At 42.7% G+C, this 27,748-nt stretch overlaps 2 protein-coding genes across 6 annotated transcripts in view; one reads left to right on the top strand and one right to left on the bottom strand.

Moving 5' to 3' along the window:
• SERGEF (secretion regulating guanine nucleotide exchange factor) overlaps positions 1-21,074 on the top strand; it is a 149,713-nt gene extending 128,639 nt beyond the window's left edge. Inside the window, 2 exon segments of the mRNA XM_083839627.1 lie at positions 18,524-18,669; positions 18,672-21,074. Coding sequence (XP_083695753.1) covers positions 18,524-18,669; positions 18,672-18,713 — 188 coding nt within the window. The 3' untranslated portion in view covers positions 18,714-21,074.
• KCNC1 (potassium voltage-gated channel subfamily C member 1) overlaps positions 9,957-27,748 on the bottom strand; it is a 126,208-nt gene continuing 108,416 nt past the window's right edge. For 2 of the 5 annotated variants that reach the window (XM_083839619.1, XM_083839623.1), the window contains one exon: positions 9,957-12,109. In XM_083839619.1, the coding sequence (XP_083695745.1) occupies positions 11,943-12,109 (167 nt within the window). In that variant the 3' untranslated portion in view covers positions 9,957-11,942. Of the gene's footprint in view, positions 12,202-27,748 lie in introns of all 5 variants that reach the window. The other 3 variants (XM_083839620.1, XM_083839624.1, XM_083839626.1) reach the window with 2 other exon arrangements.

The following is a 27,748-nucleotide window of genomic DNA, read 5'->3' as shown; positions in this document are numbered from 1 at the left end:
ACTGGAAAGTACTGTAACCTTCAAAAAATAAATCAGAAATCTTAACTTTTTGTCATTTTCTTCTTGTCTTGAAAAATGCTGACTTTTTAGTGATATATCAAATTTATCTATATTCAAAAATAGAACTCTTAGGATGAAAAATCAAAACAACTTTAGTTTAAGTTTATGGATAAATATATTCTACCAAGATCTGAAAGTATATTCTGAAGCATTTCGATGGAATACATTTGTCCTAACTCAGCGTTCATCTGGTATTGTATGTCCTAAACCAAAATTGAATTGCAAAGTAGATTTCTAAATGTGCTAAGCATTCCCAAGGTGGGCAAAGTACAGTTACTTACCGTCTTGGAAATGCTGGCCCTGAAAGGTGTGGGATTTTTCAGATACTTTAATGTTCTCGTGAAAAATGTAAGCATCTCCAGCTCCTTTGCCATCTCTGTGTTCCACTGCAAGTGTCTGTTCCTACATATGTAGCTGCTGTGTAATGCCTGCACAGTGGGATCCGGGGCTTGAGGAGGGCTGCGCCTGCAATTAGTATGTCTTTATGTTAATCAGAAAGCCAGGAAGAGGAAATTGCAATGTTGCTCCTCTTCCTGGAGGAAATTAGTGTATTTGAAGTTTAATTTAAAAATAACAAGCACCTTAAACATCTTGTGCTGTTGAACAGAAAGCTAGCGTTGGGGTTTTCCTAGAAAACTTGAAGGGCAGATACACCAGCAGGTAGACTGCTGTGTTCTTGAGAGCACTAGCCTGTGCTGGGGGACGTGTGGAAAATCGTCCTCCTCGCAAGTCTCTGAAGCAGAAATAGTGAATTGTGTCCTCTTGTAAAGGCTGTATTGCTCCTGCCGTCACTGGGATCTCCTATGGCATTGGCATGGCTGATGTTGTGGAGCAGGAAGGATTTGTGGTTGGGTGCCGAAGGAGTTGCTTTTCTTTGTGCCAGAATGCACCACTGCAGTCCTTCTGCCAAGAATAGTGAAGCAGAGAGAAATTTTGTATACATTAGTGGAAATTAAATGAAAATTTCAAAAGAATCATTCATGATGTGACTGCGTTAAAAAAAAAAAATAAATCTTACGTGCCTCTTGTTCACAGTATGGGATTTTTCTCTTTTCAGCTTTACTCCACAGTTCAGTGATCACAATACAAACCTCATTAACTGTTTATTAGTATACTCTGATATTCTTAATATTGTATTTTTTTTATTTATCAAGGATGAATTAACAGATCAGTTAAGAGGGTTAACAAAGTCTGGCTTATTGATTTCCCAGTGTAATAACAAATAGGTTTACTGACATAGTTAACTGTACCGTTAATTAATGGCTACATGCTTGGAGCCAAATTCTCTGCTATGATAATGGTGAAACAAGTGGAGATTTGCCAGCACATAACTTGGCCTGTTCTCTGTTTGGCTGTCTGGAAACGCACTTGTACTTCCTGAGCCCTGGTGTTTTGGAATATCTGTCTGCAGGTAAATCACGTTAAGGTGGAAGCTCTCATTTCTAGGAAACAGCAGGTGTCTGGGGGAGCTGGTGAGTGATAACTCTGGTGCTGGGATAGTTGTCACATTCTCAGCAGGCATATCCGCAGTCAATATCCCCTCCTTAATAAGGGGAAATGTGCTTGGTTTCGTTGTTGGTTGTATTTTGTTTTGTTTTTTAAGGTGGCGGTCTAGTGCATCAATTAGTAAATCAAGAAGCAGATTCCTGGAAGCATAAAACTTTAAATGGGGAAGCTGGTGTCTGTTGCTGGGTGGAACAGTCACTTTAAGCAGCTGAGCACTTGTGGATGCTTCTGTTTGTGTGTAAGTTCATTCTTAATGTTGCTGGGCGTAGCTGGACACAGGGAACACTAAAAGAGCCAAGATGCTGGGTGTCAAGCAGGAGGTGAGCCTCAGTTCAGCCTGATCCCTGCTTAACACGTTAGGAGTGGGCTTATCCCATTTGAGGGATGAGCAACCACAGGGCTCGCCTGCTGTGGGTGCAGGAGGGCCACGGTGGCATCCCCTGAACCTCGCCATCAAGTGCCTCTGTGTCGGGCAGTCGTTAGAACGAGGGAGCGGTTGGGATTGTTGTGCTTTTTTAGAGACATAAATCATAACCGGCAACCGGGCCGAACTGTTTTGGGCTGGTTCACCAACTGCAAAACCTTCTGTTCCTGTGAGCGTGTTAATGCTCTTCGTCAGTTAGGGCAAGGCTCTAGCAGGAGTAGTTGTCGCTCTGGGGGTTGCAAAAAGCTTTGGAAGGGGGGTTTGGTTTATATTGTGTGAGCTGATGGAGAGAACTGAAGTCACACAGAAACAGTGAAGGTTGTAAGTGGTGACCACCAGGAAGGACCAGTTTTCTAGCCCTGTGGATCTTGGCCTTGGAAAAGCATGGTTAGGGGTGACATTTTGCAGCTCAACAGCAGTGATTTGGTAGCTTTCCAGGATGCTTGAAGCCATCTCAGACTGCGGCATATTCATATTTTGCTGCAAGCTCAACCTTGCTTTATTGGCTTTGGAGTGTCAAGCTTGTCTGTCAAGTCATAGATTTCTAAGACTTCAACAGAGCATCTCGGTGCTATTTTTCACCTAGGTCTCAGTTGCTGCGAGCACAGGAAATTCCTTTTAAAAGCGCATCATTTGGATAACGAGAAATCTCTCTTAGAAAGATGCCTCTTTTGCCTCGTCTGGGAGACATGAATAATTCAGCATGTCCATATGCAAATGTGTATTACTCTATGAAAAAATATGCATGCACCTTATTTCTTCTCTCCATTTGTGTAGTGTCAGTTTCCCAGTGCTGAATCTTTGTCAAATACAGCAGCGTGCTAAAGTGTCTTCTGAGCCGATCGCATGCACGTCTTCTCTTCTGGCATTGTGGGGGCTTAAATTACTGTTTCAACTGTGAATTTTAAAATGCTATTTTAATGTTACCACTGTACGGTAAAAGCAGCAAATTGCCACGGGGGAAGTATTTTAAGCGATGCATGAAGATGCAGATCTCCACAATATTTTTCCTTTTGGCCTTCGAGGTGTTTTATTTTGCGTTTCTCCATTTGTATCATTTTTTTCCGTGGGGTTATGTGAGGCTTGTCGAGGACTGTCAGTAAAAACGGGGAGTGTTCACAGCAGCTGTTGCTATAGTGATGCGGTGCAGCTCTCAGCCTGCTGCACGGAGAGTGAGCCACCCGCAGCTCCTCACATCCCGTATTGGCCGAGCGAGGCGGAAAGCGGCAGCCCTGGTGTGCAGGTGCAGAGCACATTCTAGCTTGCTCTGATACCCTCACGGCTAATGCAGTGTTCTCACAGAGGTCTGCGGAAATGCTTTCTGGATGAGGAGAGGATGGAAGGGGGACAGAGGACATATGGGGGGGAAGATGGTGCTGGTTGCAGAACACAGAAGACAAGAAATAAGCACCAAAATGAAGTAAAAGCAGGAAAAGAGGAACTAAGTAGCCTTTCAAAGCCCGCTAAGTCAAAACCCTCCATGCCGATAGAATGGCACGGCCACAGAGTGCTGCTTTTCTCTTGACTCTGGAATTCAGTGCTTAAGTTAATCCTTGGAGTCTGGGCAGTGCAAAGGTGGAATTGAACACTGACTCTTAGGAATAGATTTTTGTCTCAACAGATCTCGTATACGTTCAGGAATCCTAAAGTATCTTCTAAGATGGCTTGTCTGTACCGAACTAACTGAATTCTGCTTTTATCATGCGCTATTTTCTCTTCTCTTTCCTCTGTGGCTGTTAAATTAAGGGTTGAGTATACGTTACTGGGATAAACCATAAGCTTTTAAAATCTTCTTTGGGACAGGCAAACATCCGTGCTCTGTAGATGGAGAAACAAAAGCACTGAGAGGCATTTTCCTGTGGAATCGCTCCGTAAAGCAGGCCTATAAAAAGGTATCTTTACCTTCACGATCCCCTTCCTTGAGTTTATGACTGAATAAAGTAGGACGGGTTTATTTCATATCAGTCGCTATGTGAGAAAGGACAGTTAAGTAAGTGTATGATGTCTCATGTTATATTTGAATGTTCATTTCTTGTATGTGCTAAATATACAGATGAGCCAAGATTCCGTGACCCAATAATGCCTTCACTGCAGGGTTTTCATTCACTTTTTTCTTAAGTTTCCGACTTGAAGAGCAATGTGAGTCTAGTTCCATGGATGATGAAAGAAAACAGACATTTTTCGAGGTGCTTCATTATTTATTTTCACTATGCTAATGTCCATGAGCTGAAGGTGAGATCACACCGTGTTGTAGAGGAGGTGGTGAAAGATGCTCCCTGGACTGAAAAGGTACCAAGATAAACAGCTAGAACAGTCAAGACCAGGCAGAAAAATGTAGAAACTGCAGAGTCAGTGAGTTGCCCGGGATCTGAACGGCTTTGCTGTGGCTGGCAGTACAGGCAGCACTCAGAGGCTCAGCCTCCTGGTGTCTGCTTTGTCCTCTGATGGTGTCTGCCGTTTGCTGGGAGGGAAAGTCTCCCTGCGATCCCTTCGGAGCTCAGGAAAGGAGGATTATGCTTTGGCTTTCTGAGGGGTAGTTCTCCATCTGTTATAAAAAGGTTTAGAGTCACGGGGCTAAGAGGAGTGAAGCTTTAGAAATGGAAACCGATAGCTGAAAATGAAGGAATTAGTTATGAGTCAGGTTTTTGCTCTGCGAAGTACAGGCAACCCTTTTCTCATGGCTTTTCTCGTTTCAAGGAGAAGCTATCGGTCCCCTTGCCGTTCCCATCAAGGCTTGCCTTCACTGCTTAAGTCCTGTTAGGACCCTTGCAGATTTCTGACTGGAGAAGCAGCTTTGAACCCCTCCCTGTAGTCAGGCGGAGGCAGAGCTGGTTGCACGAAGACGACATGGTCGGCCAAGTCATTTCCACAGCCCCGGGGCCTGGATCTCGCCACTGCACATTGCCGTGGGCCTGGACTTAGGCATGTTACTTTGTGGCTGAAGGGCTGTGGTCAGGAATCTGTTTAGTCAACTGAAATCCTCAAAAGTAGAAGTTTGCTTGCAAATGAATACCAAGTCATCATCCTTTAGTTGTTCTCTAGAGAGCCAAAGAATTTCTCGGTAGCAAAAGCATCCAAAAAAGATCTCTTGCAGAGAGCAAGAAATATTTTCACTTGCAAAAGCATCAGGAGCTTTCTAAACATCACTCCCATCCCCCAAAAAGCCAACAATGAAATCAAGTGGTGTGGGAACTATGGACTAATTAATTAGAAGGATCTCCTATGTAATTTGTGAAAAGCTTAGTCTTTCATGTTGGAAAGGTAATCAGCAGCCTTTCAGCAAGACACGTTGGCTACCTTAGAAGGCGTTGAAAATCAGAGCTGCTGAAATTAATGGCACCATATTTCAACACAGTGATGTTAAGGCAGTTCTAAATAATCAAGTGCTACTACTTAGATGTAAAAGTCATTCCTGTTTCCTAAGAAGTTACTGAAGTGTAATGCTTTACCTCCATATTTATAGGCATGCTTATGCAGAAATCAGGAACAAACTCAATCTGTCAGGCAGCTGAATCAACTTTTGAAGTCCACTTTAAATTTAATCATACACAAATTAACTGCCTTTGAATCAAGCCTTTGCTGCTTTCTTTTTCCTTTAGTGTTTTATTTGAACAAGGTAGATACCAGAGATGCAGTAAAACTATAAAGATAGAGCCTGGTGTTCACTGAAGTGGCACTTAATGCAGTACTGGTCATCATACTAGAAGGTTTTAATGGACAACAGCATTCTGAGTTGTCTATGTAGTGTACGTGACATTTTGGAAGAGTAGGATACATCTGAATTCTCAAAATTGCATAAACATTTTGGGCGTCCTTGAAATGTCAGTGGGTTCTTTTTTTTTGCATTAAAAGTATCTGATTTTCAGAAAGCTCAGTAGGGTAAGCTTTGTCTGTTTTAACTTAAACTTAGTCTGACCTAGTCCAATACATAGGCAATGAAGAGGTAGAGATGGGGAACGAGGCTTTTTTTGACTTGAAATTTGCCTTGGATGAGGTGACCCCCACTATAGAAGTGCCTCTTGAGCATGAGATGAGATAGGTGCCTAGGTAAAGGGTTGGGTACGTGCATACATATGTACATGTCTAAGCGGATGCACCACTAGGTCTTCTGGAGTTAGGCAAGCTGAATCCCACTCCCAGAAACTGAGGCGCTCCAAATCAACCGTGAGCATCTACAGAGAGAGGTGTGCAGCAAAAAAATTGTTGCACTGTGCATTGCTACCAACGCGAGGTCCAAAAGCATGAACCCCGCTGGGCAGAGCTCCGCAGAAGAGAGCCAGGCCTGAGGCGGGCGTTGTTGGCTGCGAGGAGGGCATGCGCACAACCTCCTTCGGTCTTCATTTCAGAGTTCTGTCACTTCACTGTTGAAAATGTGGTTTTGCAGTTTGGATTTAACTCTCTGTGGCAGCAAGTGAGGTGCTGGCTGCTACCTGCGTGTACCTTTGTAGATATTAGATATGTGTATCCTCTGTTTGCCTATGCAAAGTATTTATATATATATATGCATCCTGTAGGATACATGTCTGCAAGTGTATATATGGACCCGCTGGTTGTGCTGTAATTCTTCCTACTTGCTTTTTTTTGGGTGGTAAATTGTTAGATTCAGTGGTTGGCTAAAATAAAAATACCTTGGCCTGGTTGGTTATCCTTTTTAATAAAGATCATGGTTCTTTGTTTCAAATAAATTTCAGAAGTTATTTGGAGAGCTGTAAAATGCTTATACAAAAAAAAAAAAAAGAGGTGGGTTCTTATTTGGGGTTTAGGGTAGCATTTTTAAGTGTTTAAATGATTTGGGAATGAGTCACTTCTGTTAAAGACTTCTGCAAAGTTGATCTGACACATGAAAATGTAAGCTCTTGCTTCTCCTATCCCTGAGTAGATTTCGGCAGCCTGTGGAGTTAAGAGAAATGGCATCTTGGTTTATCCATGAATAGACAGGTCTGTTAATAAGTGACCTTGAAGGTTAAAGGTATCTTGGCTGTACTGTATGAGAAATGCTTTCATTATTGGAATGCAGCAGGTTTGAAGTTATCACAAGACACTTGAAGCAGAGTCAGAAAAAATTAGTTATTTCATGAGACAGATCAACATTGGCTGACCTCGTTGTTTTCCTATTTGGTTGTTCTGTTTTCCAGTGTTTTAAAGAATAAAATCAGCTTCCCACATAGTCACATTGAAGGCTAGGGAGAACTACTTTATGCAGTGTTCATTTGTTTGTGTGTTTTATACCTATCTATATATATTGCATGCTTATCTTTCCTAACTTTTATTACTGCAAACTGAAGCTTGCTATTTCACCAAAAGTTTGGTCTGATTTGGTTTTAGTCTTTTAGACTATTTTCTCAGTAATATTCATCATGACTTAAAAGTTTTTCATGCTATTACTGTTTCTTTGGGAATAACGATAAATATTTGTTGTGGTGCCAAATACGGCCTTAAATTTTAACTATTTTTTCAGTGTCGTTTTTGGTTTAATTTACTGCCCATATAGCTGATCCTGCTCTGTGATTAGCCTAGTGCCAACCACAGGGGAAGATGGAAGAAGCTGGTTTTCTGCATGGCCTCAGGAAAGAAGAGTGAGGCCAATGCATGAAGGAGATGCTGAATTTCCAGTGTTTCCACTTCCTCCAAAGGGAGAACAAAGCTCTTGGATTGTTTATTTGGTCAAATGTTGTAGAGTTTACTTTTTTGTTGTTCTGAAGAATATTTTGTTGTCCCAGATTTCTGGTGGGGATAGTTCTTCCAAAATGGTGCCAGCTAGTCCTGACTCCAGCTAGTTTCCTCTTCACCCTGAGGTTATGCAGAGGCTCAGATGGGATAGCGCCAAACAGTGTCTGAGGGACGCAGCTTGCGCTCTCTGTTCTGGTCCTCTGACCTTCTGGAGCTGGCATGGAGCCTCTGAATCCCTCTGCCCATCAGCTGTCCTTCCTGTCACCTTGCCAAAGCCATTTTATTTTCTAACCTCAGATCCCTGCACCTGATGAATGAATGTTGTTTTGACTATGGCTCTTTTGCCAGGGTCCAGAAAAATGTGATGAAACTTTCAGAAAGCATCTCTCCAGTGTTAACGGCAGGAGGTTTTCATCTCAGGACACTCTTTTCTGCACTTGCTGTCTTCTAAAGACTGACTCGATATGTTCCCTCTGCTCAAGGAGCAGCTCCCAGTTCAGAATCTGTGTGTCTCTTACAGTGATGGAGGCAAAGTAAGGAGGTGTCCCCAAAACACACCTTGAGCCATCTGCAGGAGAGAGATGTTGTTTGCCTTTCTGAACCATGACAACCCAAGTGGTGCTACTTGTATGCGGCATCCCAAATTGTGCTGGTGTTTCTTTCCTGTCTTGCTCAGTTCTAGGGAAAGCTAGGCAGGAGTGGTGTGAAGAGGAGGCGTACGGACTTCGGAGTCGCAGTGAAGGCCGAAGGCAGTGCTGCAAGGAGAAGTGGAGAAGCCCTGCTGCAGCAAGTTTGCTCCCCATTTAGGTGGCCCCAGTTCACAAGAGGTGTGTTTATACACCCTGTGTGTTCTGGTCTAGCTCAGGGCTAGACTCTCTTTAGCCCTGTGTGTTGCTTTGAAATGTTTTTTTGCCAACTCAGAATTGAAGCTCAACTTTTGAATAAAAAAATTTTTTTACAATAGGAATAATTAGTTTGAAGTTATATAATGCAGTGGATAAAAGTAAAGGGAATTGCAATGAGATTTATCCATGCAGAATATAAAAAGGTGAAAGTTGGTAAGCTGCGCTTTACATCTTGCCGAAAATCTCTGTTCTGCATCAGAAAAACAAGTATGTCAAAATCGGTGTTTATGTAATCAAACCAGTCTTTGCTTTTAAACAGGTGTTGATGGTAGAACTCTTCCTTGGCTTCATATCAGCAAGTGATTCCTCTAGACTTCACTCAGCAGTTGTATATGGTTTTGAACTGATGTTTGGAGAAACAGATCCAATCCTGCCCTCTGGGCACTTCTGTTTTCGAAGCTGTCTGCTTTGATTCTCCTCCTGAATGTTTAATTCTTGGGTTTGGTACAGCGCTTATTTTTTTCTACCATACCTGACATAGCCTATTCTCCCGCTATTTTTACATCCAGTATTGTCCATTTGCTTAGTTTTTACAGAATGTTTACTTAAATATCAGGTACTGCTTTAAAAGTACGGCTTAAAAAAATTGAGGTTATATTCCTAGAGTTCTGGTCTTCCTGGCTATTGGTTACCTGGGAAAGGAAAGAGAATTTGTCTCCTCTGATAAACATCATCTGTCTCATTAGTCTGCATCATTTGCTTGACTGAATGTTGTGGCTGAAGTCTCCAGTCTTATGATAATTTTTAAGAAATGGGAAGAGCTAGAATGCTTGGGTTCTGCTTTACAGTAGACCCCCAAAACCCTTTCTGAAATCAGAGAAATGGCTAAACCATGTAGATGGGATTGAGGCTGTAGTTTGTGGTAGTGTTGCTTTGCATTTTTTTCAAAAAAAAAAATTTTTTCTTCAGTATTCAGCTACTGTTTTACTTGCAATTGAAAGTTAACACAAGCTCAGCTCTGCAGAGCCAATTTCAGGTAAAAACCTTGCATTTCATCTGCCACTTCGAACAAACATGACTTGCTTCTGGTACACACACTTGAAGTAAATCTCTTTAAGGTCAGTGAAGTCTGAATTATGGGATTTTTTTTTTTTACTCGCTTTCATCTTCTTTCATAGCTCAGTCAAGTCACTCTTTTTCCTTCTTTGAAAGGGATGCTATTAGTTCACAGAACTATGCTGCGTGAGGGGAATGATGGTTTTGAGCTCCAGCCCTGTTAACATGGGGATGTTACTAAGTCATTTACTTTTTGCTCCCTCTGTAGGTGCTCAAATGACCCAGCCATTGTGGTGTCTGAGTAGATCCTGAGTTACCCTGTTTAGGCCCCCAACACAGTGACTAGTTTAAGAATCCCTATAAGAGTAGGCAAAAACCGAGACAGACAAGGCACATGGTCCGTAGGGGTTTTATTAGATGTGCACTTGCACTACAGTACAGTGTGGTATAGGCACATTTGAACCAGATACAAGTAGGCTAAATCAAGAACAACAGTTGCAGCATGGAGGAAATGTAATCTGAAAATCCTGCCCAGAAAGGGGGGTAAATCAGTTCATCCTGAATTCCCTTTTTCTCCAGCTATGTTATAGCTTGCATCGAGCTCTGTATTTTAAAGCTCTTTTGTACACACATACTTCAGTGGTGTCACTGTTAAAACTGCAAAGTGACTCTTGCAGGGGAACCGGGATCTGAGACGCTGTGCTATGCTAACATTGCAGCTTGAAACTTCATCCAAGTAAGGCATACTAATAACTTCACTGCTGAGTTGCAACTACTGTCTGTTAGGAGACAGGATTTGTGGAGCTCTGAGAAAATCTGCTGGTTCAGTCAATAAGAAGGGGGAACTGAGCAACTCAGTGAACACTTGTTTCCTTGTCTTTTCTCTTTGCATTTCTAATGCTTTAGCTAATGACCTGGGCTTCACCTCAGATTACTTGTTAAGCATGGAAAAAAAAGCCCTCACTTGTTCAATATCAACAAGCAGATTTTTAAAATTTCACTCAACAGCAGCGTGCGTTCATACCACACATCTTGAAACTTGACCAAAATGCAGCCTTGCAACTGATGAAGAAAAGTGAAAGGGGAAACATTCAAACTAAAGCCCATTTAAGCATAAAGCTATTTTACAGAAGATATCCATATGGAAGGAGCAAGCATTTCACTTCCTGTTTCTGAGTTACAGATAATTGTGTTCTGCAGGAAAGAACATCTTCAGAAACAAATCCCAGAACAAAACACTCGCTTTTGCTCAGTGGAAACAGCCCTTCAGGGGAAGAGAATAGCAGTCAGACAAGAAGAAATTGTAGGTAAACGTGACCATATCGAATATCCGTTTTCCTTTTATTGTATCATAAGTATTTTTTTACAAGCTGCCAAGGACTGACAGCCATATATAGCCTGGTATACCTTATCACCTTAAAACTATATACTTGTAAATAGACCAGTGTATGGTATAAAGAGTTGCTTTATAAAACCCATTAAGTGCCAAAGCATTTCCAAAATATTCTTTTCCTACTTAGCTATTCTTTCTTGAGGAGAGGATTCCTGAGAGATCCCAGTGTGATCTCGTTTCTGATTTCAACCAACAAAGTAGAAGGAAGCACCATTTTACTTGCATGCTGCTGCCCATCTTGCTGTCTGTAACTTCTGCTCTGCGACTTCCTTAGCGTGCGCGGTAAGCTACGTGTAGCTGTAATGCAGTCGGAGGAGTTGCCCATTCTCGCATCTGCGTCCATCTCTGCACTCATCTGTTGCTTTTCCTAGTGGTGTGTTGAAGATTGCCTTTAATTCTGGGTCTTGTATGTAATGTTCTAGGTCAGAATGAATTGCAGCTGTCCCCTCCTTTTCTTTGTATAATCATTTATTTCAGCTGAAAGTGTGTATAAGTTTGACACAGTAATGCTTTATACCCAGAATACATGGGTGCAAATGGCCGTGGCTCCAAATGGTCTCAAGGGACATCTAAATGACTCTCACCCCCTCCTAGGTGTGCTTTGGAATATTGCTTTGGCCATTTTACTTGCCATGGACAACCTCTTACTAAGCACTTAGTAAAAGGTATTTTCCATATATTCTCCTTCATGTCATGCAGAAATGGTCACAGGACTTCTGTCCCTGTCTCTGCAACGAGACCATGACTGTCTAGTTGTGGTCACACAGAGAGCACTGACACGTTTTGTGCCTGTCATTTTGAGAGGCAGGGGTGTAAGCTGTGCAAATGAGTGTCGCTTTCTGCCATGCCTGATACTCTGTTGAAGCAGGTTAACATTCAGAGCCTTAAGACCCATTCAGAGCCTTAAGACAAATTTCTCCACTGACAAATTTGTCAGGTGTTCTTGTCCTGTATTTCAGAAAGCAAAATTTCAAGATTTTCTCATCTTCTACAGGTGTAAAAAGCAAGCATCTTTAATGCTTATTCCTCTCTGCACTGCAGCTGCTTCATGTATGATATAATCCTCACGTATCGTCAGTGGTCCGGCTACGTTCAGTCTTGCACAAAGTCGTGAGCCCATGTTTTGTTCAGTGCTGAGCTGAAGGTGCTTTCCTGCTGGGAGGAATTGAAACGTTTGAGTAACACCAAAAGGAAAACCTGTGCAGCACCCATGAGCCTTAGTCATAAGAAGTACCACTGGTGTTTGCCTGTGAAAGCAGAAATGTGAACAGTTAATACTTGCAACAGACTTCTCTCCTTGCTACCTACATGCAGCCAAGCAAACCTCTCCCTCTTACAGAACTTAAGTTTTGCCACAAAATCCGTGAGGGTGTGGCAGCCCAAGGAACCTGTAGTTATAAGGATGTTGCTTTTAAATCCTAGAGTATGGTTTTGTGTATTTCTGCAGGTTTTTCTCTTCAAAATGGCAATGTGTAACTGAGAAAGAAAAAATAAAATCTATCATGAACTAGCACTGAGTAACCTGAACTGTGGCTTGCCTGAAAGAATGTGGAATGATTCTTTTAAATCGCTGCGCGTTAATTTGTGGGGTGAGCCATTCAGCTCCTGCTTTGACTTGCCCTGTGAGAGCAGAATGAAATCTCCACTCATATTTGATATTAGATGACAAGATGGCACTACCTCTAGTGAATGGGCTGAAATATTTGTCTGGTGCTTAAAACACTGCGTAGGAAAATGTACCACGTTCCTGTGAGAATACGAATGCTTTTCTTGGTAAGTGCTGTTCTTACCATACCTTTCCCTATTTCTCTGCAGGGCTAGTTTCTTTCTCTTTCCTTCCGTTACTGTACATTGTGGTCCTTCCCCACATACCGTTTTCAGGCTATGTCAGATGTGCTACGCTGCCCTTCATGGCATGCTCAGAAACATGATAAAACATTATAAACATGATTCCTACTTTGTAACTCTCAGCTATTTCTGTGCTCTGAAAATGAGGATGGAAAAGGCAAGTTATGCTCTGTACTGCTCTTGCTTGTTTGCTGTTCATGGGATAGAGACTGATATTCAAGGAGAAACAAGAAATTGGGCTTTCCCAAGTGAAATTAATTTCCAAGTAGATGTGTGGCCTTATTGCTCTGTTTTATGGTACTCCACATCGCATTGTGTCTCCCTAAGCTGCAGTGAGGCATCTTACATGCTCAAGCTGATTTTCTGATTCTTCCCAGTAGTCGGCTGTATATTGTAGTGAGAGATTTTGTCGGCTGGCCAGGAGGCCCCGGCCCAGTGTGAAGGCCCAGCTCTATTACACATGTACAAGTACAGGCAGAGGGAAGGTCCTAGTAACACGGCAGTGCTTCTGCTGTAAAAAACAATTAATGCAAGGTGTTAGTTTAGGGCACCAAGCCAGAGCAGTCCTTGTCGTGCTGGCTTCGTACAGTTGTTGTGAGGAGCTGTTGGAAGGCCACAGGCAGTCATCCTCTAGGTACCAGGAGGAAAACCAGACGCGGGGCCAGAAGGCAGCTGATACTCACCGGGCTAAAAGCCCTGCTAGCGTGGGGAGGGGAGGGGAGGGAAAGGGAAGGAGTGAGTGGTGCTGTGGGGCCAGCGTCTGGGGAGAGCTGGTCGTGCTGCCCAGCTGGGGTGAGGACCAGGTGGTGGCCGGAGGCTGGCTTTGAGCTCAGTGAGGCTGTAGCACCGTGACTTCGTACTTGCTGTCACAAAACGTATGTTCCTTATCTGCGCATTGAGCTAGCACTGCAGTGCCTGGGGTTTTTTTCTAAGGCATTGTGAGATCAGATGTGTGGCTCTGAAGGCTGTGGGCCTGGGCAGCTTCAGCAGCAGCTGGATGGGCTGCCTGAGTGCAAGGCGGCTTGCTCCATGGAAACGTGGCCATCAGTGTGGCTCCATGATAAAGCTGGCACTGCACAAGTCTCTTCGTTGTTTTCTACTTCTGCCGCTCAGTAGCGTATACTGTCTTGGGATCGTGTCTTGTATTCCGCTTACCAAAGGTAGCTTTTAGACTAAGCAGAATGTTTTGACTGTCCTTTCGGTTACTAACATGTTTCCATGCTTTTGTGTGGAAAGAATTGGTATTAGCTCCGTCTCTTACATTGTAAAATTGCAAGTTGTTTGCACTGATGACAGAATTGTTGTTAACAAAAATGCTAAAGTAATATATATGTCTTTTATTTTATACGATACCATCACTTGCCAGGTGTTCTGAAAACATAGGAAGACTTTACTTGTGTTTTACAACCTTTGTGGGCAGATATAGTCTAAACCTTTTGCATATTGTTATGTTATGCCTTGTAAGGCTTGAAGTGTTTTCAAATAGCCAAAAGGCGGTGGCTGAGACACCTGAATTTTGTTCCAGGTTCTGCCCTGATTCTGTTTCAAGTTGACTTGCTCTGAGCAAATTGCCAGTCTCTTGTTGACTGTAACTTTATCTATAACCATCTGAAGAGTAGCATTAATTTAAAATTAAAAGAATAATAATATTGAGGTATTGGAGTATTACTAAGAGCACAAAGCCTATGCAGTAGAGCTGGACTAAAATGCTTTAATGAATCCTTAATATGCAAAGCTGTCTGCTGAATAGCTTGTCTTCAAGATACTTGGGTTGCCTTCAAAGCCAGCTTCCGTCTGTATGTGTGTGGTTGGGAGAACAGGAGTAGAAGGAAGAGATGAGCTTTTAAAGATTTCAGTGATCAGTCTCCAGGGCACAATGGTTTAGAAGCAGACTGCAGCCCGAAACTAGGCTGCAGCAATGTTTGGAGCTTCCTTGTTTCCACGATGTTTTCCTTGCTGTACTTTCAGACCGATCGCAAGGATATGACGTCTCATAACCTATCTTCAGCTGTTTAATAACGATATACCTGGGCTAAGACAGTCGCTTGGTCTCCCTTTATAGTCAACATCGTGAGATAAATTTGATGTTGACGCCAGTGTTTAGATGAGATGAATTGCCTCTTGGAGAGAAGTAGATGCCGCCATTGACTGTTGAAGTCCTGAGGGTAACTGTACCTAAGTTGCTTGCCTGTTAGGTGGCTGAAGTGCAGTGAATCTCACCCAAAGCATCTCATTCGCCAACATTAGTTCATTCTTATCTGAAGAACAGGGTACGCAGCAGTGAGGAGCAACTGCAAGACCCCTGCTTCCCCAGAACCCCCTCCTCTCTCCAATATGCAGCAGCTTTACTTTACCAGACGTACTTTCCTCCAGTTTGATCAAGTTATGGATTGCGGCTGTCACTGTAGTTACCCCGAGAAAAGCCTAGGTAATGCCTTTGTCCAGAGGGAAGGCAGTAACCCTTTCTTGGTTTTGTGACCCAAACTGGCAAATTAATTGAGGGCTTTTCTGCTCCCACTTCGTGTGTATTTCTTGTTCAGGGGAAAAGCCTGTTCAGTCTCACTGCAGACTGTCATTAGTGTGAAAGTGAATTCAAGTTGGAATTCCCTTGGGTTTATACCAGGCTGCCATGTTAGTTGTGAGGTTTTATTTGTACTCTGAGTATTTAGGTTTTTAAGAGGAAAAAGGTGAATGCTATGTGTTAGGCCGTTTCATTTACCCTACTGACACAGAGCAGCTTGCTCTTCCCTTCCCTACCCCACCACATGCACAAATCATCTGGTTTGAGGTTGTGCTACAGTGCTTGTTTTAAATCCCTTAGAATTAATGTTTAGGTGTATTAATACACATCATTCTCATGGTCTTTCATCCTAGAAAGGTCTGGAACAGATATAAAAATTGAATTTTCCCCTGAAAACATGAAGAGCTGCTCAGGTTGTGTTGTGATTTTTATCAGTATATAAACTGTGAATAGAAACGATTGAAAATGCTTTAACTCTTGGTTAGTCCTGAAAGCAGTCAGGCAGTTGGACTGGATGGTCTCTTCCTTTGGCCAGGGGCTAGTCATTAGTTCCTTACCGAAGGCCTTTCCTTAACTCATTTTTCCCCATGCCCTGCCAGCCGCACTGCCCAGCCCTCCTGCAAGTCCCAGCGATGACGGTGCAAAAACCAGACTCTGCGTCTTTTCCGCCGGTTCTCTTTTCTCTGACAGAAATCAAGCTCCTGCCCTTTTTGTGCACAAACCTCGCTCAAAATGTACTGCAGGCAGGTGTGGTATTGCACACCTATTCTGGCCACAGTAACTCTCTGTCTTTTAGCTTTCTAGACATAGGACTTGTTGTTGAGAATCATCACTGGGACCTGCTGTTCTGCGTCAGTCAGCTGCCCATCAGACCTCCGGATTTCTGCCTGGCACTCCATATGCATGTGGCCTTTTGCCTAAGGCTGTTTGTGAACCCAAAGTACTCTGTATGTATAGGTTTTTGTCTGCTTTTCCTCGGCCCATTTCAGTAAACATGAGGCTCACTGCAGCCACGTACAAAAATCTGTTTGTTGGCCTTTTTACATGCTCGGAGAACTGTGGGCTGGAAAAGACTTGGTGCTTATTTTAGGGCAGGTATTCTTGTATGCGGGTTTCCTAGCTTGTGAATTTTTCTGAGTTTTTTTTCAAAAGGTGTTTAACTAGGTCTGCTTATTACTTGGAGAGGCATTAATACGTCTGAGCAGTTTGTGGTTCAAGGTGAACAAAAACTTTCTCATTTCCTCTCTCTTGTCCTGATGGGCTAGGATGAAAATAAAATAAATATTCAGTCAGATGTAGTGAATCCCCATACAAACACATCAGCTCATTGCATTTGGTCGTTGTACTAATTGCTAAGGGCCTGGCCACAAAAAGCTTGCCATAGTCGTCTCATTAACGTAAGAGCATGCTGTATTTCCTTTTCATTAAACTTGGAGGTTTTTCCATTTGAAGTAGGCTTACTCTGCGGGATCCACGTATTAACATATTAACAACTGTGCAAAAGAATGTCTTTTCTTAGGTGCAGATGGGTTTTTTGTTGTTGAATTTTTCCCTGAATAATTGTTCCATGATGCGTCTTGAGTCTCTTGGCTTGTGATATCTTTTTCTTGCTTGTTAATATTGACGAAAATATTCTTACCTGGAGCCTTACCAAAAAAAAAAAAAAAAAAAAGGAAAAAAAAATCTCTTAACCTCTTAGATATTCTGTTCAGTGATCTCAAAAGGGGGTACATCACCTGTTTTTGGTACATTGCCGCAACATGCTTATGTACATGGGCGTGATGTGCTGGGCTGCTAGCATTGCGTATGCATCATGCCCCAGGGCACCGGGACCAGCTGTAGAAGTGGGCTTGGCCAGGGGCAAGTGCATTGTGCAGCCCTTGCTTTGTATATAGTATCACTCTTATTATTATTTTCCCTTCCTTTTCTGTCCTGAGAATTTGTCTTTATCTCAACACATCAGCTTCACCTCTTTGTCTTGATTCTCTCCATATCCACCTGGGCAGGAGCGAGCCAAGGGCTGTGTGGTGCTTAGCTGTCTGCCGGGTTAAACCACACAAAAGCTCGTTTTAGTAACGTTTGCACCTAATTATAGAAGAAGAGAACTTTAACATAGTAATATATAAAGAAAACAGATGAGAATGAAATGTACTGGGTTTGCAGGAGAGAGAGATGATCCTGCTATCTTTGGAATAATCGGTTTCTGAATTAGAATTATGATTGGGGTTGGATTGGTGAATGTTGGCTTTTTTCTTCTCATTGTTTGTACTCTGGAGCGGTGCTTCATGCTGTTTAATACCTGCTGCGTTTCAAAAATAACAGTGGCATCAGAAACATGATTCTGTTGCAGGGTGGCTTTCTTTTTCATTACAGAAATTCACAGGCGCAGTCTGCGACAGCGAAATAAAGACAGGAAAATAGGGAAGAAATACCTCTTGTTCAGAATAAGGGGGGGGGGGCGTTATGTGTCTCTTCTTATGCCAGCAATTTATAGAACAGGATTTACATATTCTGCTTTAAGAAAGAGTACTGTAGGGTAATAATAACACACAGATCATGACTTGGGATGTAAAAGTAGATTTTACAAAAATAAATGACAGAGAAGGAAAATAAGGATAATAAAAGCAGTGAAATAATGCCGAAGCAAGCAGAAGAGGTGTGATGATTAAGAGTAAGGCATGCTGGAGATCTGTATTTAAAGGAAAAAAATTAGGGTTCATTCCTACTTCTTTGAAAGCAGGAACGAGCTTTGTTTGGCAGCCTGGCAGCTCTGTGTGTTCCCCAGTCCTACAGACTGTGCTGCATGAACTGATTAAAATGTCACTAGGCTCAGTTTGTGCTACTAAGTTTTGCTTACTGAGGTGAACCTGAAAGATGAGGATCCCACATCGTTTCAGGAAAGGTTTAAAGTGCTGAGACCTTTCTGTGGGCTGTGTGTAAATACAGAACAAGATATTTGCTGAGCAATTTTCACATGTCTTTATTATTTTAGCCTCTCTTATGTTGTTAACGATATGAAACAAGGTAGGCAATAGCTCATTCTGTTTTTTTAAGTTTTCAGGAGAACCTGAATGTTTTTTCCCCCTTAGCAAAATTTATTAGAACCTCATTAGAATATGAGTTGACCAATCTGCTTCCCAAACTGCTTGACGCTGTTGTGTTTGCTGCCTTTATTCAGTGTTTTGCATCCTCTCTTTTAGGTGACTCTTGCTTCTCCTGGGGATGGAACGAACACGGGATGTGTGGTGATGGCACAGAAGCAAACGTCCAGGTCCCGAAGCCAGTCAAAGCTCTCGGTTTTGCAAAACAGATCTTAATTGGATGTGGGGCAGGACACTCCATGGCTCTTTGTCAAACTTCATGTTAGACGCAGCACACCAGAAATCATAGCATCATGGATGTGGATGGACATCTTTGTATTGCAGAGCTCAACGTTGCTGCGGGAAGATTGCCTGTGATCAACACAGCAGCTGGAAAGTGCCGAAGTTTGTTCTGAAACTAAAAGGAACGAGTATGCATATAGAAGAGTACTAGAAAAAATTGAACAATTATTTTTTTAAATTATTTCATGGGTTCTTTACGCAGGTACTGACTTTCTTATCTGCAGGTAGAGTGACAAACATTTTGTCTTGATGCAATATAATTGAAGAAAGAATGAATTCTTGTTCTTTTGAGAAGTCTGTGAGGAGGAAGCTGACTGTCTAATCACTTATCATTAGTGTAAAAATGCAGTCGGAGGAAGCAGTGTGAGAAGGTGGAGACATAAGGCCACTTCTGGCCTTTTATTATTTTATCTGCGTGTTATGATGAGCATATGTTGCACCTGCCAGCTTCTGCTGGAGCTGTGAGATCCCGGCATCTTAGAAAATCCAGTTTGCATCACAGAGAAGTGCCAGTGAACATAAGTAGATGCGTACACACATTTTAAACAGAAGATCAGAATTTTTAAAAAAAAAAAAAAAGAAAGAAAAAGATAATTTAGAAAGTAGGCTGGCAAAAGGAGAAAATGAGGCCCTTCTGAAACAAGCTGTAGTTGATTAAACTGTGAAAGGAGCAGTGTTTCTGAGGAATTATCGTCTGTGCCAGACATCAATTTATTATAGGTTTGCAGGGATGCAGATCCACATGAATTATTATTGAATTGCAAACCAAATCTAAAGTTTCTGAAGCTACTGCTAGGGAAGAAAATCTTCTAAGAGCTCTTGGAAACAACAGGAGAGTTCTTGTCAAAGAGCATAAGTCAGTTGTAGCTGTTAAGGACAGTTTGATCCAAGATAGCTCACGTGTTTCTAGCTGCATTTGAATAGGAAGACTTCAATCTAAAAACAAAGTTTTTACAAGTTCTCCAGCTTATAAGAGCAATGTCAGGTTGGTTCTTGCATCTGCTTGGCAGCCCAGCTGAGTTACTAATCAGAGCATGCCCACAGGAATAGTTCCAGGTGAGTGTTTGGCGGAGAACGTAGGTCCAGCACTGGTTTTGGTGGGAGAAATGGAGAAGTGCAAATTGCCTTCCAATATCATTAACTGCCTTTGAAGCTATTTATAAAACCGTTTTTCATACGTACGGTGGATGCCATTAAAGGGCTGTTAGAAAATAGGACAGGAAAACTTTCTAATGATATAACAGTTAACTCATGAGGGGGAGGGAATTAAGGTCATAGTATGAGCTGTGTGGTTTTCTCTCCTTGGTTTGCAGTAGTTTTAGTTCATAGGTAATTTTCAGATGTTTTCTCTTTCTATTCAATGGAGAAGAAATTTGTAGTATGAAGCTGCTTATAAAAGCATTACAGATACTGGAAGAAACTGTAAGGATAGTAGAACGGGCCTTCTGCAAAAAGTGTGAAATTGAGTCTTCTGTTGTTTTTTTTTAATCTGTGTGGGTTGTGGTTCTTCATGGTAATATACTGTTCCAGGCTACCTCTGACATGTTTCACTTATCTGACTAAGCTGCTGTTCGCTGACTCCTCAATACTATTTTCTGCATACAGCATCCTTTCTGATACACGCACTGACCACTTTCTCATGCCTTTTTCTCATTCCTTTTTTGCAGTTCTATCTGAGGGTTCTACTTCTGTTTTCCTTAGATCTGTGTGCTGATAAATATTATCTTGTTTCAGTAGTCATACCCTCTGAATGATTTTGCTCCTTGATTAATGACAGCTAGTATGTGACCCATAGGACCTGGGGTTACGGTGTTGAGCGTGCTTTGGTTGTGTATGCTGTTGCTGCAGTTCCATTCAGAGGAATCCAACAAATTATATCACAAATAAATGTGACTTCTTTATTTGAATTGTTGTTCGCTTTTTCACATCTGTAACATAAACATGCCTTTGGAAATGTGAAGAATGATTTGGGGTTTTAAAGAATGAGAGTCCTTTGGTTTGTTTCTGGTCCTGTTCTTGAGTTTCATATTGCCTGTATTCTTTATCATTTGAAAGGGGGGGAACTGCTTTTTTTTTTTTCCCTTCTTTGTCTTGCCTATATAGATTGAAAACATTGGGAAGTAATAACTTGTCTTGAGAGCTTGAATTACTACATGCTTTGCAGTTGGTCAGGACCTCTAGATGCTGCTGTAGTATGAAGAGTGAATAATAATTCATTGTAGGTGGTACATGGTTGAATGTAAAAACAAAACCACCACCTCAACAATAGCAAAAACCACACCGAGTTGTTGCTCATTCACTCGGAAATGAATGCCCTGTTCTGTATGTCGGTATGCTTTGTTTACAGAATAAAACGTTGTACAAAATGGACTGAGGCTTTCTGCTCTAAGGAAGGGAGCACACAGTGAAAAGCTCTCAATCAAGCGAAGAAACCCTCCACATTGCTGGCGTCCAGAGCTTAGTGAGTGTTGCTTGTAGGTGTCCTGATGGAGAAGGTCAGTCTCTGCAAGGCAAAATGCAGAGCCAGCATGCTATGCTAATGCTTCTGCAGTGCAAAGAACGACTTTTTTATGCGTGTCATCGGTTCTGAACAAAGAAAGCCTTTTACGTAAGCAAGATGCATTCAGAAGCAAATAAACTGACAAGGTTTGTAACGTATATGTAACACAGAACAAGGTAAGCAAGTGTCTGTGCAGCCATTTCTGCCTCCCCTTCCGTTTTCTGAAAACAGGCAAACCTGCCAGTGAGCCGACATGCATGGGGGACGGGGAGGGAAGGTGGATTTACTATGGAAGCTTTGCTGGGGAACAAGTTAGACTGTTAACCCTCAGACCGCTGAGCTTTCAGGCTCTGGGAGAGAAGGAAGCAGTTGTATATACGTCTCTTGTTTGAAGTCATAGGAGATGTGCAGTTGTTACTCATGGAACCACCAAGACGCTTGTGGGCCATTTTAAAGACTGCTGGGAGTAGGAAAGTGTTCTTTTCCAGAAGTTTCTCTTTCTTGAAGTGAGAGAGAGAGTTAAGAGAACCGTAGTAGACAGGATGCTGACTAATGAATACCTGGATTATTCTATTAAAAATAGATGTTGCTTAATGTCTTTCCTTACTACTGTGCAGATTAAGTCTTAAAAGTCTTGAAATAAGAAGTCTTGGGGCCCCTCACAAAGGATGGTTCCTGACAAAAACAGGGAACCTGTCTCAAGAACCGGCTGAGACCGACCCTGTGGTTTGGACAAGAGCCAAGGAGCAGCTGAGTCTGCGCAAAGGCAGGAGGTCAGCTAGTGGTGATGAAGAAGAGTTACCAGCCTTCATCCCCACAACCCCGGTGACCACCACCAGGAGATATGGAAATGACTTCTTGGAACTAATTTTAGTATGAAGTGGGGATAAGTCATGCATATGTATAGGCGCATTGGGAAACTTCATGCACATGTAACTCTTTACTGCATATAACCAAGGCAAGTTGCTGCGTTGGGGTGCACACGACTTCGGTGGGACTCCCCCCCCTGTGCTGCCCAGCGCTGAATAAACATACCTACTTTACAATCTTACTGACTGTGGAGTCCGTTTTCCGCACGTCAGAAGGATTGGTTTAGGCCACTTGTAAGTCACTTATGTTATTTGGCTTGGTGTAGGTCCACGATTGAGTTGATGCTTTACTGCTTGGAATTCTGGACCCTGCATTTGAGTAGCTGAAGAAATTGTGTGCGAAGAAAAGTGTGCTTATTTGAGAGAAAGATACAGTCCTGTCTCTTCTCGTTTGCCCATTCATCGCTTCTTATCTAACGCTGGCTTCCCTTCCCTATCTGCATGTTGTCAGTCCTGTTGGTGACTAGTTCTTGCAATCTGCAGCTGCCACAAAGGTTGCTGATGTGTGAGCGATGGGAGGTTTTGCTCAGCTACGTGCCTGAGCATCGCGAAGTAGAGGGGCAGGGAGAATATGCTTCAATTTTGCTTTGTGACATTTTTGGAGTCAGAAGACTTAAAGATGGGGATGGAAGACAGACCAAGGAGGTAAGTTTGAATGTACAGGAGAAAGGTGACCGTGGAAAGACATTCAAATGAGTGGCAGCACAAAGCCTGACGTAGTCAGCTGAAACGGGGAAGGAGCGTGGAGGGGGTGGGCAGATTCAAAACACAGGCCCTGAAGACTGAATAATCACACGGGGATAGCAGCATTCTGTTCCGCTGGTACCATGCGAGGGGGATGAGGGACAAGCTGCTATTGTTCTCCATCTCCAATTGTTCATTAATAACATAAATTATTGACCTGCACTGGGTTTTCTTTCTCATTCATGGCACATCTTGAAATTTTCAGTTCTCTTCAGCTGGAACAGCAACATCTCTGTTCTCACCTTCCAGTCTCAGAAATCTGTAGCTCAACCCTGTGACCTAGTCCAGCACTTAATCAAATCCTTTCTACTTTTCCATTACGTTCTGTGAACTCTGAGTCAGCCCTTTACTTGACTTATGCAAGATGTAAGTCATTTTGAGACTTGCACTTCCTTTTCCCTCATTAGAAATCCAGATGATGGCAGATCTTTGTCACTAAAATTGTGGTCATGTTTTCACCAAAAAGTCCTCTTGGTTCTCTCAGCAATTTGTGTATTTATTATGGCATATGACAAGCCTTATGCATTTTCTTTTAACTAGATATTTTCTTAAAACAAACAAAAAGAAAACAACAACAAAAAAAAAACTTCAGATTTTTTACCCAGTGTTTGAGTTGTGCTAGTGGTATTCACTACCAGCTTATAGTTAAGAGCAGCTGAAAAGTCGGAAAAGGGAAGAAAAATACTTAAGACAAAAATATCAGACTTGCTTCCCAAAGGCTAGAAATGGAGGCACTGTGGTAAATCATCTCATGCGGCTTTGATTGCACTTAAAAATGTGCTCAGTAGAAAATGGACTTAAACCAATTTGTTGAAAACTGTAGCTTTCACAAAAAATAATTGGAGGCTTGAACTCTTGACATATCAACATCTTATTTTATTTGCAAAAAATGAGGAAGTACATCCTTTGTTCTTTTTCTAATAGCTTTTGTGTTGTTCTTAATTCCTGAAAAATGCTGACATCTTGTTCCGGGATACAGTGATGATTTAATAGTCCTGACTTAAAACGGATCAGTTGTATGGAAATGGCCCAAAAAAGTAACTGTAAAGGGAGGTGTGTTTTCCATGTGCACTTCTCAAGTTGGAGAAACTGCATGCGTAAAGCTGCTGCTGTTGCTTTGTAACCCATTTAGAGTCAGATCTTGAAGGGACTGAAGTAAGGGACGTTTCCAGTTGTTTGTGCGTGTCATTCACAGGTTCACCTATCAGTTGTCTCCGCATTCACCAGTTTTTAAAGCAGAGGCAGTTTTTACTCAGTAATGCCTCTCTGCAGCCCGGAAAGAGGATATGTAACTGAAAATACTCAGCAATTAAATGGTCTCTGTGTATTTGAATCATGACCTGGATGAGCTGTGTGCTGTATTGTGGGAGAGTGAGGAAGCATACATTTGCAGAGTACTGGGAGAACACATTTTTCAGCTTGATTGGAAGTAAGAACAGCGAAGTAATTCTTCCTGAATAAAAGCCGGCCATGGAGATGAGAAAACTCAGGTGACATTTATTTTGCTAAACTTCCTCAGGCATTTTTATTTTGTGACATGCCGGATTTCAGTTCATTTTCAGACAAGCCTTTACAGAATGGACAAGGCTAAGTTAAATTCCTTTGTTGGCAAGCCTTTCAATTAATTTTAATCTTTCTCCTATGTTTCCAGACTGTTTTGTCTATGGACCACCTTGTTACTCATATGCAATGCAGTCTGTATGACTACAGCACTCCCTGATCATCACCATCTTTTAAGTGTATGTGAACACGTTGCTATAAGATTGTATTTTTACATTTTTTTAAAAAATATTCAGAAGCAGGGCCAAGAATTGGGAGATTTTTCATGTTCTGACTTCTTTTTTCTGCAAATGACAAGTGAGTTTAGCTTTTGTTTTGTTTTTACTGATTTCAATGCATGAAGATGTACCTAAATTAGGGCAGCAGAGGAGTTGCCAATCAGTAATGAAGATGTCATTTTAACTGTGTGGGTGCTTAATCATTTTTCCGTAATAAAGCTCTGCTTTAAAGTACAAAAGAAAAGGAATTCCTGTAAGGGTACTGTGTTCTGCAGACAAGGAGACATGGCATCTCTTACATAACGGAGAGACGCTTTCCTCCGCTGGTGCCTTGATTCTGAGTATGTAGATCGTAACAAGTGCTCCTACCTAAATACTGCTTCGCATCTTTTCACCTTAGAACACTTTAAAAACGGGATAATGTCACAGAAAGAGGAGGTGAGGTACAGAAAATAGACATGTCCTAACCAAGGTCATCCACCATGTATACAGCAGAGCCAAGAATAAAATTCCCCATCCTCTGACTCCCAGGCCAGGGCTCTGTGTTTTACGCCACTGGTCCTCGACGGTGTTAAGTAAGCCTCGCTGCTGCTACTTCCCTCTCTTGGTGCTTTCCTCACCCTCCCCGCTGCCCCGGTGGCTGTTAACTCTTATACCCCCACCCTGCTGCCTGCTCAGCCTGCCCTCTGGCCTCACCCTGCACCCTTCTCATCACCCAGCTCTCTCGCTACTGCTGTGGTTTCCCCGGCCCCCACCTGCACTGCCAGCACCACCGCAGAGCACGACACCTCCTAGCTGGCTTGCTGGGGCTAGGGCCACGTCTCCCACTCGTGGTGCTGCAACACGCTGCCGGCAGCCGAAGCCACTCGGGTCTGGGCACTGCATGGGTCCCTTCGCGACGCCCCTGCTAACCCAGCGGCACTACCCTGCCTTTTGCTGACTGAGGAACCTCAAAGGTGCGCTCCACGGGCGGTAGAGAAGCTGATGAAAGCCTACGAGTGCCTGTTTCTAACAGTCAGTTCCTGGAGGTGTTTGGACCTATGTACAAATAGAGTTTTTTTTAAATGCTCGGGTGAATGCAGAGGGTTGAAAACCTGGCCTTGTCAGCCTGAGCCAGGGAGCGCGTGACCCACAGGGGTGGATCAGGGTGCTTAGTTTTGAAACATTTGCTTTGAGAGATAAGCAAAGCAAGTCAAGAGATGCAGTTCTGGATGTATTTTTGTACCTGAAGTTTAATTTGAATTCAAATACTGCTCTTGATCACAAATAAGCATTTATATTCCCGTTAGAGAGAGAAATGTTGCACCTACAGTCCTAGATGAATGCAGAGGTTTTGGGGCTTCTGAACAGACGGGTATTTTACGCCCAAGCTCAAATATATGAGCGACTTAAAAATAACCTGCATAATTGAAGCACATTTGCATGAAGTGAAGTTAGCTTGTGTGAGCCAAAGTTGCTTCCAGGATATATATGGAAAGCAGAGTGGTAGGCTGCTGTGTTTTGAACCTACAAAGAGGATATGCAGAGTGGCAGACTAATAGCTGCGCTTGGTTTCGCTTCAGGATCTTCATAAGTGGCTGTGCGCTCGGTTTCCTTGCGAACGTCCTTGCCTTAGCCTTGCTTGCTCTGCTCTGCATTTCAGACTGCTCGTTTGTCCCAGCAGCCATTTGTTTTGGTGATGTATTTTCTTCTTGGCTCTGAAACTTTAAGGAGAAAGAAGGCAATTTATATGAAAAATCACTTTATCCAGATTAATGACTGCTGCACTTGACTGTTATCACAGTGGTATTAGCTCGATTCTTTGCTGGAGAGAACAGAAAACGCTTCTCAGGTCCTTGCTGTCCGAAATGGCACTCGTGGAGACAGCTTCGCACACAGAGAGGCCTGGCAGAAGACGGGTACCTTGGTGCAGCCAGAGCGCACAGCTGTACGTGTGGAAGGTGGTCCTGGGGTGTGCTGTCAAGGTTAGCAAGCCAAACAACACTGTGATCGCCAGTGGCTTCGCACAGAGCACCAGCATCAGGACAGGGTGCCGGGGCTGAGAGTTGAGTTTCCAAAGGAGGAAACCTGGATGTTTGTTTCCAGCAGGAAACGGGCAGGGGGCAGCTGAACTGCTGTACGTGCTTCTGCTCTTCCGAGGGGGTGCGGTCAGAAGCAATTGGTGGCATTGTTGCAAGCGTGAGATCAGAATCTAGCCATGTGTGTCTGGTTTAAATTCTTTTATCAAAATGTATGCCCTCTGTGATGGGAGTAGGCAGATTTGAAGGAATTCGTGCTTTAAGAACAGCCCAGCAAACCTTCCTTATGCAAAGCAGCTGGGATGCTGCATTCTATTTCTCATAGGGTTCAGTGTCAGGGTTCGGTGCAGCAGCTCCTCCTGAAGCTCTCCAGTTGTCGGCGCTGCCTCTGTCGTGCGACGGCGAACTGTGGGGTCAGATGGACCTTAACCTGCAGAGCATCTCCTCAAGAGCAGTGGATGGGAAGCACTGTTCTGCTTCTGAAGGGTTTATAGAAGTCACCTGAAGACACAGTTACCTCAAATCAGGAAAAGCTGAGGAGCACCAGAATGAAAACGGGGCTGGTAGATGTAGTAGTGCAAAAAGTAGAACAGAATGACAATTGCCTTAGGCCGTGTGTACCCAACCTGTTAATTATAGCGAAAGCTCATATATATGCAAAGCACTGCAGAAGGGGAAGACCTATGTGGGATTTACAAGGCTGAATCATTAGTGTTCCTTATTATGGTAATGGGGAATTTGAGCAGCCTTCACACTGGGACCCTGAGTTACAGTGTTAAATAAAAAATGTGGCAAAGCTACTTGGGGATTCTTAATATGCTAAAAGAGGAAAAGTTGTTCAGTAAGCAACTTTTGGATCCTGGATTAACCTGGATCGTGCCTCAGGAGGTAAGAAATTGCCCATTTATTGTCTGAGAATAACAGCATAGAGACAGAGGGAGTAAACTATTTCTCAGGAGAAAGGATAGTCAACTGACATAGAAATCAAGTACATACTGCTAGATCAAGGACTACAAAGGAGCTTCCTAATTATGCTCAAGTTTAGATCATCAGCCTTTCTCCTGTTTGTAAAACACAGCTTGAGGTCTTCCTTCCTCGATTTCCTTTTTGAGTAGTTTTAGGAAGACAAGGTC

This window comes from Anser anser (assembly GCF_964211835.1).
Source record: "Anser anser genome assembly, chromosome: 5".
Classification (NCBI taxonomy): domain Eukaryota; kingdom Metazoa; phylum Chordata; class Aves; order Anseriformes; family Anatidae; genus Anser; species Anser anser.
Note: the sequence above shows the minus strand (reverse complement) of the source record. Positions and strands in the feature narration are given on the sequence as shown.